The sequence below is a fragment of the Medicago truncatula genome, chromosome 2, assembly GCF_003473485.1.
Source record: "Medicago truncatula cultivar Jemalong A17 chromosome 2, MtrunA17r5.0-ANR, whole genome shotgun sequence".
In the NCBI taxonomy this organism is placed as follows: Eukaryota; Viridiplantae; Streptophyta; class Magnoliopsida; order Fabales; family Fabaceae; genus Medicago; species Medicago truncatula.
This window is the reverse complement of record NC_053043.1, coordinates 33,416,514-33,437,338: the sequence shown is the minus strand read 5'-3', so window position 1 is coordinate 33,437,338 and position 20,825 is coordinate 33,416,514. Positions and strand designations below refer to the sequence as shown.

General features: G+C 31.7%; 1 protein-coding gene across 1 annotated transcript; it reads left to right on the top strand.

Moving 5' to 3' along the window:
- Positions 1-11,100: 11,100 nt before the first annotated feature.
- Positions 11,101-11,718, top strand: LOC11446057 (SKP1-like protein 14). Its single transcript, XM_003596014.1, has one exon. It carries the CDS (start codon positions 11,101-11,103, stop codon positions 11,716-11,718), a length of 618 nt encoding a protein of 205 aa, XP_003596062.1.
- Positions 11,719-20,825: the final 9,107 nt, after the last annotated feature.

Below are 20,825 nucleotides of genomic sequence, written 5' to 3'. Positions count from 1 at the left end.
CCCACGTGTGTGTCTAGTAAGTTCTAGTATATCCATTATCATTAATAATTCTCATACTTAATTACTTTCTTTTTTTTTCTTCCAAGAAACGGCAGCTATAAAAATAAACTACTCCCTCCGTTCCTAATTATAAGACCATTTTGTTAAAATCATGGGAATTAAGAAAGTAGATATTTGTATTAAAGTTGTATGTAATCACTATTGTTTTTACAATTTTATCCTTAAGAAAGAGAGTTAATTTATGTTTTTCATATGTTACTTATTGATGATTGAAGAAAAATATGTATAATAAATAGGAGCATGTATGTAAAGAAATAATTAATGTAGTTGGAAATAACAAAGGGGTCTTATAAAAAGGGACAAAAATTTTTCTCAAAAGGGTCTTATAATTAGGGACGGAGGGAGTAAAATATATAAATTATATAATATCCAATACAACCCATTTCGGTGTCGTTCATAAAAAATTTCAACAAAATAATACTAAAAACCGATCATCATATTCAAAGTGATGTTTTACGCATCCCGACTTTTCATCTTAACTTTTCCTATTATAACAGTTTCAAAATCAACTAATAATACATGGTTTCAATGTTACATCAATTCTAATAACATTCAAATTTCATAACAATAGGTGGTTTCAATTTCATTGAAATAACATAAATGATTTCAAAATGAACCAATTTTACTTGATTTTCATAAACACAAGATGATGATAGCTGAATTCAAAAGTTGAGTTAGGTTTGATAGATCTTTCTGATGGAAAATGCCATGAATGTTACTCCCTCCGTCCCTTAATAAATGACCCAGTTGACAATATACATTTTTGACTTGACATACTTTGACCACACTTTTATACTAATTCACAAAGATAAATAATATCATGTAAGATGTTGTTGGATTCGTCTCGATGAGTATTTTTAAAATATTAAATTTTTATAATTTTTTTTAATAGAGAATTGAAGATATCAAAGATAAAACATATACATTGATATGTGTGTCAGAGTCAACTAGATCATTTATTTAGGGACGGAGGGAGTACTACTTTTCATGACAAGTTGCTAGAACATGCTAGTCATGTACAGAAAAACCAGACATAGAGGAAGATTAGCTCATCTAGGCATGCTAGAAGTTGAAGATATGCTTACATTTTACATTTTCTATTAAATTTATCTTGGACTGTCACGTTATTCAGTGGAATTTGTGTATAGAAGTCAATGTGTGTTTTTCTTCTTCTTTTATGGTATTTTTCACATTCACCATCACAATCTAATTCAGATAAAATAATTACAAAGCATGATACTTGTACAGTAATAATAAAGTGATATTGAAACATAAATTCACGAGTAAATTCACATTCACATTTTTCACATTCAATCCTTTAGAGCATCCATAATGGTAGTTCCTTAATAGGGACTCCTTAAATAGACCCCACGTTACACGTCACTTATTTATAATCTATTAAAAAAAGTACCTATTAAGAACTTAATGACTCCAATGGCAATACATTAATAAGGATTCAAATGAAAAATACTTAAATATGCCCCACTAACTTTGCATTATTAAACAAAAATAATTTATTAATTAAATTATAAATTACCTCATAATATTTAATTACAATCCTTAAAAAAAAATTATAAAATATTTATTTATTCGTATGAACTTAAATTTCTACGACATTTGATAATAATTTGAAAATGGAAAAATTAACATTACAAATTTTACATTGCTTGTTAAAAAATAATAATAATTGAAGAAAGGTTGGGATGGGTAGAAAATGGTGCAAGTTGTCCAACTATTCCTATTTATTTTTTCTTTTATTTTAATTTTTTTATAATAATGGTGTAACGGATATAATTTTCTTTTTAAGGGTTTTTTGTACACACATTTTTGAAGTTTTTTTTTTGTCGAACATTTTTTAAGTTTTAATCCCCTATTTTAAAAATCAACTTTTTGATCCCTATATTAAGGAAGTCAACAATTTTTTTTGATCCCCCACAAATTTTGATGATGTCACATCCTCGTTAATGAGGTATAAAAAATATTTTCCATGTCATTATTATTGATTAATATTATTATTTATTTTATTTTTATATTATAAATTAATTAAAATAATTGCCTCCATCTTTACCGTCAACATTCAACACTAACACAAGATTAATCACAATCCATCATCAGCACTCTTAAAACTCAACCCCCAAATGTGTATGTGGTTGTTGGTTGTTGAAGAAATTTTTATAATGAATACTAATATTGTAATATATAAGTAAAATAAAAATATATTTTTTAAATCATTGTGCCAAGTCAGCGTCACATCAATGAAGTTGTTGGGGGACCAAAAATATCCGTTGACTTTCTTAATAGAGGATCAAAATATTGGTTTTTAAAATAAGGGTATTAAAACTTCAAAAATATGTAAATAGGAAGACCAAAAATACATTTAAACCAAATTTAGATTTGAATAAAAAATAAGTAAAAATGAAGGAAAAAAATGCAAACTAGTGAGGTCATGTGTGGAAGAAAAGGAAAGATTTTCAAAAAAAAAAAAAAATCTAAAATAACTTAGTACTAATAAAAATCAATTAAAAAAATCTAAAATAACTTAGTACTAATTAAAAACAATTAAGAGAAATAACAAATGAGTTGCCATGGCCTGGTGGAAAATTGCATTGATTGTAGTTCCAAGGTCGCGGGTTCAAGTCTCATCTCACCCATAAGTTTCCAATTAATTCATATTTTTCATCATTTAATTTAATTAAAAAACGCTAAATTCATTGCGACAGCGTTCAAGGGCGTCGCAAACTATTTGGGGAATCTGCGACGGAATATGTAACGGAATAGTTATATATGGAATAAAACCCTCGCTAAATCCCTCACAAAACTACGTAATGTCACATTTCTGACGGAATTTATGACGGATACGTAGCGACGACACAGACCCTCGTAAAACCCGTCGCTAATGACATGAAAAGAGTACCCCTCACAAAATCCGTCACCATTTGCGACGGAAATTAAACCCTCACAAAATTCCGTCGCTAAAACTGAATTTTCTAGTAGTGTATAAGAATGTGGAACTGAGGCCGATCCTTTGGAATTTCGAGGCAGAATTTCTCGAGCGTTCGTTAAAACTGGGATAGACGTGCAGGGCCATAAACACACGGGCTTTTAGAAAACACCTTAAGGAAAAGCTTTGTGTGCAGATTTTATGTCTGAGATAGAGTTCAATGTTGTAGGGAACTCTTGTTAAATTAAAATAGTATCCACTATGCAAAGGTACCTTTGTTTACTAGCAAATCTTATGGAAACGTCGTTGATGTTATTTCTCGAAACCATTTTGAAGTCAAGTGGGGATTGTTGGAACTCTAGTAACAATAGTGGAAAAGTTGGATAGAATAAACACCTTAGTAAGATCTAGTGTTGGTATGAATTAAAAATGTCCCACATTGGAGAGTCATACTGCCTAGTAAGTGTTTATATAAGTGGGGGTGGTCTACAAGGGTGTTCTCTTGGGGTACCCACTTTAATTTTGTGAACGGGTGAGCGCTTAGAAATTATATATGTTTCACACACGCGACGACGACGTCGCCGTCCGTCCGGCCAGGCCGGGCTAGGCTAGGGCTTGGGTAAAAAAAAAAGGAATATATTTTTGTCACTAGAAAATGTTAAATTCGTTTTTGTTACGAACTCTCGCTAGAAAAGGAGAGCTCGCCTCACTTATCTTTTACCCCAAAATTCACAGTTGATGCTTCATGTGCTTTTCCTCTCTTTTTCCTTTTTCGACTTGTGTTGACGAGTCGTTCTTTTCTTCTTTTACTCATTTTTGTCCCGTCGGTTTCGGGTGGTCTTCATACCATAGAGAGTGGTTTAATCGAACGATTGATTAAACCATACTTGAGGGTGTTATTTCTCGAACGATTACTTACGGTGCAATACGTAATTGAACATGTGAACTGGATTGTTTTATCATGGAGGCGGCATTGTTGTTATTAAAGGTACTTTTCTGAACTCGAAAAACAACAATGCATCATTTGCAGTCCTGTCACCAGCCTCCTTTATTTTTGTGCTTATATATTTTGATGTGAATATTATCTAACCCCGTAGTGGTCGTTTGATTGTCCACCTCACCATTTATAAAAATGATGTAGACGTGCAGGCTTGAGGATGTTCATGGAGATATGAGTACTTGTGGCTTTCATGGCACATTCCTTGTTTTCCATTTGCATGGAGTCTAGTATAAGCTCTGATTAGGATGGTCGCGATTCTATGTTTATTTATTTTGAGATTATGTTGAGACCATATTGTTTATGTTTTATGAGACCCAGGATAGATTGTTGAGACTTTGTGATTCATGCACTTTCACATTTTGAATGTATCTGAGATATTTGAGATGTTGTTTTTATTCCGCTGCGAGTTTTATGAAAACCGAATTATGCATGTTTTTGAGAAAATTATGACGTGACATCTTGAACTCTTTTGATTAAATGATTTAGTTGCATTAATTATTGCTTCTGGGGTACAAGGGTGTTACAAGGTACATAAACATTCTTCAAGCCACATGATTAGATCTATGCGATAGGTCATTATAATATCATAGGGTGAATTTGCTTATTTGGATAACATACATGGAGATAAAAAAATATATAGTGGATTGATATGAAAAATTAAATCAATTTTTGAATTGAATTCAAATACTCTCAAATGAAACCTTAAAAAATTAGTATATAGCAATTAGTATTTATACATAAATAAATAAAATAAAATCAACTCCATAATCTACCCAATAGGTTTCAAGTAATAAAAGAGTGGACAAGAGTGTTCATAACATTTTTTATTCGAATAGTTGGCAACATGAATTTTTCCCATTCTTAAATCAAAATACTTCTTCGCATGAAGATATTATGGATTGATTATTATAGTTACCCATTTGAGAGGTTGTCCATCATTGAAAGAAACATATTTTATGTTATTTTTTGAATGATAAATGTTAGTAATTAGATTTTTTTTTTTTTTTGAAACGAATGTTAGTAACTGGTTATTAAATTAATTTTTAATTTTTCATTCGTCTGAGTTTGAACTAGAATCTCCAATTTCTTTTCCGTTAGCTCGAGCCAGTTGAACTATCAATCTCATCATGATAGAAACATACAAATATTCTTTGCTTCCCAAACGATTAGTTTCAGTGGGATCGAAATGACCTTAGTCATAAGAAAACCTTAGGGCCTCTACATGGGTCTAAGATCCTAATAACTATAATAAAAATCAAATATTTTTTATAATAATCAAATAGTTATAATTATTTTATGGTGTACTTTTTTATTTACATTGTCGATACATCCTTTTTATTTCCGTAAACGAAGTGACGACCATCACTTGAAACTCAGAAGCACAACAATTAAATTTTGTGTTTGAACTTTAGTGAAGACGTACAACATAAAAATATCTATATTGTTCGACAAGATAGGATTTAAAAATATTTTTGGTGCCTCTGAATTAAAAATAAATTAAGCTGTCATAGAAAATAGTTAAATAAATTTACATATCTGAATATATGCATCTATACTGCATATTCCTTATTAACTTATTTTTGCGTGTGAATTCTTACTTAAGATATTCCTTTAATGATAGTAAATAAAAAGATTTTCGTCCTCGTGAACTTAACTCAATTTAAATAAATTAAATTGTCAAAAATAATAATTAACTAAATTTAACATGTGTGGATATATAAATTTATAGTGCATGTTCCTTAATTACTTATTTTTGTGTGTGATTTCTTCCTCCTTAAGATATTCCTTTAATGATAGTAAAAAAAAAATCATTAAATAAAAAATTATCATATACATTACGAATACTTTTTGTATGATTTTGTTCAAAGGAGGAAAAGAAAAAAAAAATTAAAAAATACTTATTTTTGTGTGTGAACTCTTACTCCATAAGGTATTCCTTTAATGATAGTAAAAAGAAAATTCATTAAATGAAAAATTATCATATTTATTTCGAATACCTTTTGTATGATTTTGTTTAAAGGAGGAAAAGAAAAAAAAAATTAAAAAAAATACTTATTTATGTGTGTGAACTCTCACTCCATAAGGTATTCCTTTAATGATAGTAAAAAAAAAAAATTCATTAAATGAAAAATTAACATATACATTTGGAATACCTTTTGTATGATTTTGTTCAAAGGAGGAAAAGAAAAAAAATTAAAAATACTTATTTTTTTGTGTGAACTCTTACTCCATATGGTATTCCTTTAATGATAGTAAAAAAATATATTAAATGAAAAATTACCAAATACATTTCAAATACCTTTTGTATGATTTTGTTCACATAAAGAAAAGAAGAAGAAAAAAATTAAATATTGTGCAGGTATTCAAACGGTCCATTTTTCTAAGGGAATGATTAATAAACTCTACCAAAACAAGACTCTATTTGTTTTAGCGGTGGGAGCTCACTCAACACGCGGTTTCAACCTGATGTCACATTACGGCTTCTATATTTTCATGGTAGAACGACATCGAAACGCGAGAAATCACACTTCAACGTACAATTAGAGCTGTCAAAACGGGCGGGCCGGCCCTAACGGGCTTCGTGCTTTATCGGGCCGGGCCAAAAAGCCCGGTTGAAAAAACGGGCTTGAAATATACTACCCAAGCCCGGCCCTACACGGGCCGCGGGCTAACGGGCCGGCCCGTATTAAAAATTAATTTTTTTTTAATATAAAAAAGTACTATAAAATACTCCTATAGTTTTTTGGCTAAACTACAGTTTTAACCCCCTAAGTTTGCTAATGTTGCGATTTTGGCCTCCTAATAAAAAAAATGAAAATTTTGCCCCCTAAGATTTAGCCCCTTTGCAATATCGACCTTTTGGTCAATTTTGACCGAGTCAACGCCTAAGTGGCATGCCACGTATGTAATCCCTAAATTAAAAAAATTAAAAAATCATTTTTGAAATTAAATAAATTGAAAAATAAATAAAAAAATAGAAAAAGGAAAAAAAAAAAAAAAAGTGAATTCATCTTCAACGCTTCAACACCTACAAAATTCATCCAAACCCAGAAAAATCATCACACTGAAAGTTCCTTCTCATAATTCTTCTTCCCGTTTTTTCCATCACCATAGTTCTTCAAACCACCACCACCACTGTCATTCTTCTACCCATCAGATCCATCTCCCTTCCATATCATAAACTCCTTTAAAAGCATAATTAACATTAAACACAAGATTCATTATTCCAATAACCAGTCTCTTCGATTTTCCCTAAACAAAAACTTACCAATTATGCAAACCTCCTAGACTTTGAAGATGAAGCAAGTAAGATCAAATCCAATTCCAACTAACCAAAATTAACACTAAAATCAAGCTTCTTCATAAACAACAACAATAAATGAGTAAAAAACAAAAGGGTCACTGTAAATTAGGACACAAACCTCTTATATAGCGTAAATTAAAGGGTGTAAGTCTAGTATGAGGGTAGCTGAAGCTGGAAACAATAAAGGTTTCACCTTTACTACTGGATTCACCATTTGCAGAGAGAAGCACAACAAGAGTGAGAAACAAATTGAAAAAACTCATCTTTTTTACTCACAGTTTTTCTCAGATCATGTCAAGAAATTCACGCAGATGGGTATTACTTCATTAATTAAACACAAAGTTTCCATCAATTAAACTTCTATAGGATAAAGTTTCGAGTTTCCCAGCCTTTGCTGGATCCACCTTCGATGCTGTTATGTTGTTGCCAACATCGGAGTCCGACGTTGTCGTCTTACCTCCAGTGCGGAAACAACAACACCCTTGGAAGAAGGCGGCGGCGGAGGAGACGAGATGAAGGGCGGCGACGGCGGAGGAGGAGGAAGAGAAAGAGGCGGCAGTGAAGGAGATGAGGAGAGAAGATGGGAAGTGTGCTGGAAGATGAATTCACTTGTTTTTTTCTTTTCTATTTTTTTTTTATTTTCAATTTCTTTTTTAATTTACTTAATTTCGAAAATGATTATGTTGATTTTTTAAATTTTGAAAATGCCATTTAGGCGTTGACTTGGTCAAAATTGACCAAAAGGTCAATATTGCAAAGGGGTTAAATCTTAGGGGGCTAAATTTTCATTTTTTTTATTAGGGAGCCAAAATCGCAACATTGGCAAATTTAGGGGGTCAAAACTGTAGTTTAGCCTAATTTTTTTTATAAATAATTTTTTAATATGTTTAAATAATGTCTAGCACAAAAATAAATTGTAAACATTTTCGTACACCAGTCGTAAACTAAAACGGAGAGGAAAACAATTTTAAATAAATTAGATACGTTATGGTTATAAATATTTACTTCCCTAAAAAAAAAAGTTATAGATATTTATATATTTGATCTTTAAAATTATAAATAACGAAACGAGTAAATATAATTTTATATTACATTCATATGTGTTAATTCATTGAATTTTCACTTTTATTTTTTACTTTGATAATCAACAAAGTAAAGAATTATTTGAAAAATATATATAATTTATAGGATTTTTTTGTTATGCGGGCTACCCGCGGCCCGTTCGGGCTAGCCCTAATGGGTACCGGGCTTTTTAGGGCCGGGCTAAAAAGCCCTATTAAAATTCAGGCTCAATATTTAAAGCCCAAGCCCTATAATTAATCGGGCTAAACGGGTCGGCCCGTAAGGCCCGGCCCGTTTTGACAGCTCTACGTACAACCAAACATACCACAAGACAAACTGAATTTGATCTTTAGATATTTTTTTTTGTCAGACTTTGTTTATCTTTGAATTGAATTTTGAATTAACCCATCCATCCCTTTGTTCATTAATTTAGGGGTGAGGTCTATGTTACCCTCTCTTGTTTAGAGGGTAATTACCCTCTCCTGATATCAACCAATCAAAATGTAATATACATAAGTAACATTAAATGTTAAATAAATGAGTAGATTTTTTTCTATAAAGAAAAGAGTTAATTTTTTTTTTTTGACCAAAAAAGAGTTAATCTTAATTTTTTTTATGGAGAATTAATCTTAATTATAAGGTAACTTTTAATACTTTTAATTTTTATTTAATTATATTAAGGTGTTCAATCTTAATTAATTTACACTACAAGACTTATAACAAATAAAATTTTACATCAAATTTTTTCCATCTGGATCTCTTTAAATTCATCACTTACATTCATAAAATTTCTTCCACTCTAAAACCCCGAACGTGAGAACAAAAACATCTCCTTCATTCAAAATTCTTCTTCTTTATTCTTCCATATTGATCAATTTTTGTTTCTTTTTCATTCTTCTTACCATTTTGATTGTTCAATTTTGTCGTTCCAAACTACCGCAGTTTCCAATTATAGTGAGAATTGTCGTTGTTTCTAGAACCGCGTGAGGTATCGTGACCTTTTTTATTTAAGCAGCCAACCTAATAAAATCTGCTAATACGTATAGACCTGCCTCACTATCAGCCAAAGCCTTTAAGTCCAAACAAAAGAACAAAAGCCTCATCACATAACCATGTTAGCAGCAACCGAAAAAAATGCTAGCAAACTCCCACAACATCACAACGGCAACACCTGCTAACAGTCTTCAAAGTACAACAGATGACTTACTCAATTGTTATAATTAACTACATCACAACAAAAGAAAAATCAAATCACCATATTTGACGTGGTACTAGAAATAACGATAATTCTCATGATATTTTGAATCAAACAAACGACGACGATTCTCACGAAAATTAAAAAATACGGCAGTTTGGAACGACATAATTGAACAATCAAAATGGGAAGAAGAAATTTTATGAATGTAACTGATAAATTTAAGGACATTCAGATGAAAGAAATTTGATGTGAAATTTTAATTGTTCTAAGCCAGTCATGTAGTGTAAATTAATTAGGAATGAACACCTAAATATAATTAAGTCAAGATTACATTAGGGGTCCTTTATCTTATTTATTTGTAACACTTTGATCCTTTATCTTTATTTTTTTCCGTTTAGGTCCTTTACATATACATCTTTTTTATCATTTTTTTATTAAAAAATACATAATTTTATTTTTAAAAATATATTTTTATTAAAAATGAAAAAAATTCAGAAATATGATGAAGATGTTCATCATCTTCATCTTCTTCCTTTGAATCTTCATCATCTTCTTTAAATAAATAAAAAATTCTACTAAAATATATCTCCAAATATCGTGAATTAATGTTATATTCACCTCAAATCTTCTTTTTAACACAAAATTCAAAACCTTAATTTCACAAATGTTGCAAGGCGGATGGTGGAGGCTTAGTCACCGGCGGAAGGGTTAGGCTTTACAAAAGTTAAGATTGTTCTGAAAACAACAAAATTGACGTGCAAAGTTGCTCTCAATTTTGGGGTTATTTTTATGTCGGGTTTGAATATTGAGTTTTAGAAAATAATAATAATAATAATATACGGTGTGACAATTTATATAACTAATTTTTTTTTTTTTTTTTTTTTTTTGTGATGAAACTAAATCTCTTTCTCCATAGGGTTTTGATTTTTGTGTTTAAAAGAAGATTTGAGGTGAACATAACATTAATTTATGATATTTGGAGATATATTTGTGTAGATTTTTTTTTTTCATTTTTAATAAAAGTATATTTAAAAAAATAACATTATGTATTTTTTTAATAAAAAAATGAGAAAAAGGATGTTTATGTGCTTTTATGAGAGATAAAAGACCTAAACGGAAAAAAATAAAGATAAAAGACCAAAGTGTTGCAAATAAATAAGATAAAGAACCTCTAGTGTAATTCTGTTTATAATTTAATAAAAAGTAAAAGTATTAAAAGTTACCTTACGATTAAATTTGATTTTTCTTTTTAGAAAAAATTGACTCATTTATGACATTTAATGTTTTCGATGTATATTACATTTTGATTAGTTGATATCATAAAGGGGTAAATACAATCTAAACAAGAGAGGCTAAAAAAAACCAAAAATTTAGGGGTTTGGAATCTTCGCTGTTAAGGAAGAGACTTATCTTTGGTCTATAAAGACAAACCTTCTTCACCCCAAAATCTCATTAACCCTTTTCTTCTCAATCGCTATTCCTCTTTCTTTCTCTCTGTTTTCACTCTCTCTGTTTTCCGTTCTCTCTCTGAAACAATGGCAGAACAATTTTCATCAGAGATGAACACACTCTCCCTCTCAGAGACAATGGCAGAACAACAAGTTTCATCAGAGATGAACACACTATCCCTCTCCGAAACAATGATCTCACTCATAACCTCTGACAACGTCGTTTTCAAAGTCAAACCCTCAATTGCAAAGGAGATGGGAACGGTTCAAACCTTCGTCGACGAAAGTGATGGAAAAATCACAACCGTTCCTCTCCACAATGTTTCAAGCTCTGAACTTCCCTTGATCATCAAGTATTGTGAAAAGAATGTCGCTGGAGAGATCAACAAGGCCTTCGAAGCTGAGTTCGTGAAGAATCTCGACAATGAAGAGGTGAAGGATCTTTTTCTTGCTGCTAATTACTTGGATACGAAGAAGCTTCTTGATTTTACGAGCCAGGTTATTGCTGATCGAATTGAGAACAAGAGTGTGGAGTATGTGAGGAAGTATTTTGGCATTGAGGATACTGAGTTTTTGCCGGGAGAAGAGGAAAAGCTTCGTGAAGAACTTGCTTGGAGTTTTACAGGAGTTGACAAAGATGAAGATGAAGACGAAGATGCCGATGGAAAAATTGATGGAGATAAAGTTGAGGATAAAATTGAATAGAATAGTTATTATGATATGTTTTTCTTATGAAACAGAATTATGGTTTTTTTCCCCAATGTTGAAATTATGAATTGAAATTACAAATGTTACCTTTGCCCTAATAATACAATTTGGGTTTGTTTTTAGTTTTAGTGCGTTGGTGGTTCTTGTTTATTCATAATACTTGATATTATTTGATATTATTTCATCTGCATATGTAGTGTTTCTTTTATTCTTCTTCTTATTTGATTGTTTTATTAAGCATGTTTATAGTTATTTCAACTGATTTATTTTGTAGTAATCTAACGCGGATTTTGTAAATCCTGATTCTTGTTAATTCTATTTAAACGTTACAATCTAGTTTGATGATCTTTCTTTTTACATTGAAGTTGTTTCTGGCATAGGGATTCGAAGTGTTTTTTTTTTTTTTTTGTGTGTGTTGATTTTGTATCATCACCTTTCCTTTTACATTGATTGTTTTCTTCAGAAATTAATTTTATAAAGATCATGAACTAGATTTTGCATTTTGATGGATCGAAAGATTTGAAATGGGTGATTACTATGTAATTATTTCACTCGTTATCAACTCAGTTACATGATCATTTATTTATTTTTTTCATTATGTATAATCACCTATTTTGTTCATCATTTGATAGTACTTCATTATGGATTCATCTGGGGTTATGAAAATCGATGTTGGAGGCTTTGTATATAACAAGAAAAGACACCAATTCTGGACACGTTGTTCGAGATTTTGATTAGAACTTTCCATTTTGTTCTGATTCTTGTATGCCTATATCTGAGGGCTCATGTGAAGTCGGAGATAATGGCGTAAGTTTAGTTTTACTTTTCATGTTTCTGCCGTAAATATTTTTTTTTGGCATGCATTATATGTCAGCTGCAAGTTAACATTCTAGTTTAAACTTTCAGAAAATTGTTTCAAATTAATTTTAATTTTGAATCTCTTCTTAATTTTATTTCTTTCTATATAACTGTGTTGAGGTTTCAAATTATCACAGCCTCTCGTTCCTGGTCTCCAACTAATGCCATTACCACCGGTCATCCACCGTCGAAAGCGCAGCCCTACAAACCGCCAGCCACGCCTCCACCTGCTGCCATTCATTCCTCCACCACTCAAAGTTTGTAACCAATCTCGCATTGTTGGCACTGGCAGTGCTGTGGAATGCCACCAATATTCATGCCCATTCGTCAAACCATCTCTCCAACTAATGCCAGCAGCACCGGTCATCCACCGCCGGAAGCGCAACCATATGAATAGCCGACCACTCCTCCACCTGTAGCCCTCCACCATTCCAAGTTTGTGACCAATCTGGCATTGTTGGCAGTGCTTTGGAACGGCACCAGTCACACCCATTCATCACAAATTCTCTCAAACTAATGCCAGTAGCACCAGCCACGCACCGTCGGAAGCGCAGCGATATAAACCGCCAGCCACAGCCACCCGTCCCTCCACCACTCCTATTTTGTGACTGACCTCGCATTGTTGGCAGTGTTGTGGAAAGCCACCATTCGCGACCATTCGTTACACTATCAACGGCCACTACCACATGCAGTCCACCACAATCTTCGGCCGACCACGAGTCATCAGCTGCAGCGGTATGTATGAAAATAACATTAACAATTATTTATATAAGTTTTCCAAAGGTCTTGCTTGGATCTATTTCCGCCTTAAGGTGTGCATGCTTATATATTTTGTTACTTTAAGTTTGCTCCTGACAACGAACGGCGCTGCCCTACTATATCTTAACATCCTTCTCTTCAGGATCAATGTTTTCAACAATGTACAAATCATCTACTCCTACTACTTCATAACCCGCCGCCCGATTTAGTTCATTAATGGCCACATATCTTTCATCCCATTTTTCAGTGTCTTGTCAAGGTGTTATCTCCATAGCACGAGTGGGAGGAATTGGACAACCATTCTTCAAATACACCATCATAAAATGGTTGTCATTCACATGAGTTAGACACATCATTCGATTTCTATGCGATTGTGCACCGCATAGTGGAAAAATATTTTCGATCGCTCTTTCACGATGGACAGCAGAACAACCACATGTTTGTATCTTTGTTACCATATATCAGACATGCTCATCCATTTATTCGGTGGAGCGGGACAAATACCATCAAAGCGTATAAGACCTCGTCGAAATGATTGTCTGACCTAATCATTCGGCGATAACGTTCAGTTTCTTCACCGATAAGCTCTTTTTGAAGTTGGTAATAGATCATTGATTATCACCAACAAGCATGCCATGTAAGCTCGTAACTGCACGTAACCCACAATGACTATCACAAAAAGCAAATATGTTTAGAGATATGATTATAATTATTTTTAGTTTAAAAATATGTTACAAAATTATCACATATCTCTTTTTCATTCATTAAAAATTGAAAAAAAAAGTTGTACATAAGACTTTAGTCAACTAACAACGTAAATATTAATAGGTTAGACATCTTCATTCAAATTTAAACTCGAGATTTCGTAGTGTTGTGTGTGAGTCTCGTCTGATGTTTACCACATTGCCTGGAGACTAAAAACAAAGGTTCACTATCTACTAAATTAATTGTTTAAAATTCAAGGAAGGATCCAAATGGCTTCCATGCACTCACAAGATATTCTAAATTATTTAAGAATTTTTATATTGTAATGAAGTATATATTTGTCTATGGAATTGGTTACAATTTTTTTTTAGTTTAAAGATCTATTTAAAATCCCATAGTTTAAGAGTCTAAATAATAACTAAACCAATGTTAAAATGGGATGAAAATTCAAGAAAAGATCCAAATGGCTTCCATGCGCTAGGTCAGCCAACATTTTTTTTTTTTTTTTTTAAGAAGGTCAGCCAACTTAAAACAAGTTTTCCTTCCCTCAAAAAAATAAAAAATAAAACATGTTTTTCTTTTATATAAATTTTATCTATTGTACCGTGTAAAAATATTATACATTCAATATGTGTAAAAGATTTTTATACTACAACAAATTTTTTTTACTATCATTATTATAAACAATATCATGTTCGTCTTTCAAATTTTATCGACAAAAATTATAGAAATAAATTTTTTGTCCGATTATTTTATAAAATACAAGTTCTTTTTTTTTTTTTTGACAAAGAAATATAAGTTCTTTGATTGGTAAAGAATAATAAAGAGATGGAAAAAAAAGCAAAGGAGGGTAAAATTGAAAGAAATATTATTAGGCAGAAGGCCTTGGTTAGGGTTCGAACCCTGACACCTCTACTTGGATGTATAAATTTCAATGGTATTGTCATTTCGTCTATCTTAAAAAAAATGATTCTAAGTTGCATTTCGGATTACCAGAACCTTTTTCTCCCGACAACTAGAATGTGAACACAAAAAAATTATAATTTTTTTATATATGTATAAATGATAAAATTGAAAAGGGAAAAATCAAAAACTCTTTTATCCTCTTTATATAGTATAAATTAAACCCATATAATATATAATATCTTTGGTCAAATATATATTTTTCCTTGTTTATAATTCTCATCTCATCTAATATACCTGATTCTTAAAAGGTGGTTGATTTATCCTTAAGTATATTGATAATGTTTGATTCATATATTATATTTTTTTTTAAAAGAATATGGGTCAAATGTTTCAATTGCTCAAGTTGATATGTTTCTTCCATGATTTTGATGTGTATTGGAAAAAATCCATGTCCCACATCGGATAGATAAGACTCTTGAGAAGAGTTTATAAAGAGGAGGCAATCCTCACCTTACAAACCGGTTTTGTAAGGATGAGTTAGACCCAAATTTCAACAATGCGACACTAATTTAATCCATGGTTTTAAATTGTGTCTGCAACATAAAAGATTTTGATGTTCTACAATGATGTGATATCCACAGCTGTATGGACTCGAAAGAGTCGTCGTTGCTTGCTGTTTTTGTTGCAGGGAGTTGATGGTATGTGATCCATTTCGTGTTGACGGTCGGTTCATTTGCCAAATTTTAAACCTGAGCTTAATTGTTACAAATGTTTAGGGTTGAATCCATTTTTTGGATTTTTATTTTTTGGTTTTTGGTTTTGCCCGTTAGGGTCAGGTTTTATGTCCCTCCAGTTTTTCCTGTAATTTTTTCCTTTTTTTAATAATATATACAAGCAAATGACAACAGACTAGAATAGGGTACCAACTTAGTTGGACACTATTCTTTTTGATATCATTTTGCTCTTGGTTTATAAAAAAATAAAATGATTGAAACCATTTGTGTTGCTGTTTTACTTGGCTTGAACATGTCTAACTTGTTCCTTCAAAAAAATAAGTCTAACTTTTTTTTTTTTTTTTTTATTTTATATATTTTTTTTTACTTCAGGATATTCTGCCCTTATAAATCACATTAAACTCCAACTAATCATATATCAATACGATCCGACCTTAGCTCAGTTGGTAGAGTGGAGGACTGTAGTTGGAGTAACCAAAAAAAACTAATCATATATCAATTGTGATTGATTTTGTCTTTTAAGTTTAAATCTGCATTTAGTCCAACATTTAATACACATTTGTTAAAGGTTTTAATTTGTTTTGGATTTGTCTCTATGCTTGAATTTAGCTCACTTTTCTTGTAAACATAATATTTGTAATTAAAAATATAACTCATTATTTTGTCAAATAGTTTAATGACTAAAAATTCACCCTTCAAAGAGAATAGGTGGAGAATTCAGGGTCCGAGCGCTAACTGTTGCATAAAATGTAACTCATTTTATCTCAATGATTCTTTTTCATAGATAGCCATTAGAAAAACACACTATCATTCCCCATGTTTTCAAATTAATGCATTTTTACAATGGTTTTGTGTGTAACCGTGTGTTTGATCTATATAAAAAAAAGATCTGTATATTTTGAATGAATCTTTCAAAACCCTTTTAAAATTTAGTTGGTATATTATCTTTCAATAGATTGAGTTCGTATATTATCTTCAAAAAATATCTTTAAATAGATTGACATTTTATTTTTGACAAATGTGTCATTTACTTACCACATCCATAAGTAATTCAACTAGTTTAGTTGGACATATGTCCTGAGAAGCTTCAATCTGCAAACCATGTCCAAAAACTTCCATTGTGTACATTGGATTTTGGTTTCGACACAAATCAAAACTAGGTAAAGTTTGAAGCTCTCCAACTCCAAGCAACCTAACAATCTCCATTAATGTTGCATCAACCCAACCAAATTGTTTCAAATATTCAATATCATCGAGAATTTCGTACCTATGTTCCTTATGTTGATGTCATACATTGTTTTCTGCAAATCCTATTTTGCACAGTTCTTTCATAGCTGAACGTGCAGGATCAATGATTTTATTGTTGATTGGCGTAGCAAATATTAAGACTCCGGGAAGGTTACTTGCTCGTTGCATGTTGAGTGATGTGGCGGAGTTTGGGTAGAATGTTTAAAATTCCTAACCCTAGAGTTTGGTTGGTATAAATATCCACGGAACGTATTAGGTGTGAACTAATACTTAATGTTAGAAACGAATACTTAATGTGAGAAACGATCATTACGTATTAGTTCCAAAACTCTTCAAAAAAATTATATTTAATCTACCTTTGGCTACAAAATTAAAGTTATTGGTGCAATGTGTTTATGTTTCTCTAGAAGTATCTTCGAAAAATCATTCAATAATACAAAAGATACACAATTTGACTTAACAAATAAAATCGTTGACGGAAAAGTTTACTTAACAAATAAAATACTTGACGAAAAATATATTTTAAATTTTAAATTTTCTATATAAAAATATATTTTCTTATAAAATTTTAAATTTTAATTTTTTTAATTTTGTTTTTTCTACAAAAAAAAAAGTTGACTTTTAATTTATAAGATATTTTCCGTCAAGAATTTTATTTGTTAAGTCAACTTTTCCGTCAACGATTTTGTTTGTTAAGTTAACTTGTGTATCTTTTGTATTATTGAATGATTTTTTGAAGATATTTCTAGAGAAACATAAACACGTTGCACCAACCCAAACTCCGATGCATCACTCGACATGCAACGAGCAAGTAACTTTCTTGGAGTCTCGATATTTTCTACGCCGATAAAAAATAAAATCATTGATCATGCACGTTTAGTTATGAACGAACTATGCAAAATATGACTTCCAGAAAACAATTTATGGCATCAACATAAGGAACATAGGTACGAAATTCTCGATGATATATTGAAAATTTGAAACAATATGGTCGGGTTGATGCAACATTAATGGAGATTAATAGGTTGGTTGAAGTTGGAGAATTTTAAACTTTACCTAGTTTTGATTTGTGTCGAAACCAAAATCCAATGTACACAATGAAAGTTTTTGGACAAGGTTTGCAGATTGAAGCTTTTCGGAACATGGCATTGATTAAGATAAGTCCAACTAAACTAGTTGAAATACTTATGGATGTGGTAAGTTTTCTTTTTAATTTTTCTGTCACTTTGTTTATACAGTTTTTGCTTATTTTTATAGTGCAATCAAAGTTTAAAATATCGCCTGACGGTGACGATTGCAAGGTGATTTTTGTAACAACCTGTTTTTCGTTAGGATGATTTTATTTATTTATTATATGTGTTTAATCGGTTGTTTGTGTATTTGACTTAGGATTAGTGGATTTTTAGGTGAGAAGGGTATTTTAGTCATTTGTAGGCTAAGGATATTTCGGCCATTTGAAGAGTGATGATAAATTAGTGGATTACTCCTTTGATTGCTATTATTGATACGGGTGCGACACGTTCTTTTATTTCTCTTGGTTGCGCGAAATGTTTGATTCTTGTTATGTCCCTTATGTAGAGAGGAATGGTCACTGATACCCCAGTTAATGGCTCGGTGACGACTTCCTTGGTGTGTGTTAAGTGTCATGTTAATTTTGGTAATGTGGATTTTGCATTGGATTTGGTTTGCATACCTTTGGAGCATATGGATGTGATTTAATTTTCGGAATGAATTGGATGTTGTCTTTTGGGGTTAACATTAATTGTTTAACCAAAAGCATGATATTCTCTAAGCGGGAGGATCAGTTAGGAGAGAATTTCTTAATCACGGGGCAAGTGGAGAAGTCCTTGGATGGTGAAGTTTGTGTGTTTATGATGTTTACTTCGTTGAAGGAATATGTTGAGAAGAGAGTTGGCGATTTACCGGTAGTACAAGAGTTTCCAAAAGTTTTCCCGATTGATATTACCAACATACCGCCAGATAGAGAGGTGGAGTTTGCAATTTAATTGATACAAGGAACAAGTCGCATTTCGACGACACCTTATCAGATGTCCGCATCAGAATTGGGTGAGTTGAAGAAGCAGATATAAGAGTTGTTGGAGAATCAGTTTATCTGATCAAGTGTTTCTCCGTGGGGAGCCCTATCTATGAATCATAAACTTAAATTGGCATTCCAGTTTTTCCCAAGGCAATGAAGGCCAAGGTTCTATTAGGTCGAACCATCTATGAATCTTAGGACACTCATAGAACACTCTCTCTCCACTCTTAGTAGTTCTACAAATGGGCAACCCTATCTCGTATACTTTACTAAGGGTTTTAAGAGAATGGTTCGATAAAGGTTTATTCCCAGGAGACGCTTGTTTCCATAATTAGTAATCAATTACATCCTAGGTTCAGCAGAGTTACCACTCAGTCTTAGTAATGTCACCTCATAAGTACTTACTACTAGGGTCAACTCTCTTTCGGTATCTTTCGCTAGTTAATAACTACTTACTTCCTAGACAGATAGTTACAAGTATAATGCTAGCTATAAATATAATATGATATAAGAAGCAAGATAGTAATAACAATGTTAGGCCCTGTCACAACCGAAGTCCCTAATCTAGGGTACGCTCCTTCGAAATAAATCACTAAATCAGGAACTTAATAGCGAACAAAAAATAAATAAAATATAAATGACATTATATTAAATAAATATCCAACAAAAGTAAACAGAGGTTTATCTTAGAACTCTAACCTAAAAAGATTTGGTTACACATGGTAACTAAACACAAGTTACTAAATATAAAAACATACCCTAGAAAATCAAGGAGAAGATAGAAACTCTCCCAAAGTTCCAAAGTTGCCTTCCACTTGTACTGTCACAGTTCTGAACGAGTAATTCTGAATGAGGAAGGCTAGTATTTATAGTGAAAGTTTCTAACTGGTATGGGCTAAAAGCGCGGGCTAAACCTGCAAAAACGCATAAAATAACACCTGCGCCCTCGACATTTAAAATGCCCACGACGAATATACCTTGCCCAAGGCGCATGGTTGCTTCTCCACGGGCCCAGTTTCTCTGATTTTTGTCGTATTTAGGTCTTCGTCTTCAAATGACTTGTCTCGGAACCTGGCAACATAATTCCTCCCTTTGTGAAGTCTCTTGAATCTTTATTCTTGGTCTTCCCAAAGTCTTGACAATTCTTCAGATGTTCTTGATTTACCGATTTGCATGATTTCTTCGTGAATTAATACAAAAACCCTCTAAAATTTCTATGTTTCGGGAAAATTATAATTACAGACCCAAATATACAAAACATTACAAAAGTCCTGAAATCATAGAAAATCGTTCTAATATTCCTCATTTTTTATGCTAAAACCTACTGAAAATGACTGAAAAATATGCTAAGAGTAACGTAATATGACTTGTTGTCATAATTCTTAAAAAAAAAAAAAAAAACCAAAAACCCTGAAGAGGCTAAAAACTAAACCTGGCATGTCACATAAGTGGAAGAGCAATGATATTTGTACATCCATTTAATGATAACTTTGTTTTCCTCTTTTTTGATTGGTCAAAAACATTGGAGAGAGAAAAAGGAAGAGAGAGGATAATAACATCATGTGAGTATGAGAGAAAAAGTTGTCAAAAAGTTGTAGCAAAATTGTTGTACAAATATGATTTCTCTAAGTGGAAAAACCTCTCATGTAGATCATTGACAACTGGACTACCTATATGACATTAAAGAAAGAAGTCTTGTATGACATGTATCTTGATTTCTGAAATATCTATAGGAAATTATGTATCGAATACTGCAATTTCTCACCTCACTTGTCATTAATATTCTTATCTGTCATTATTGCATTTACTTCTCTTAAACCTTTTGAAGGAGAAAAGTTATTCAAAATCATTATCAA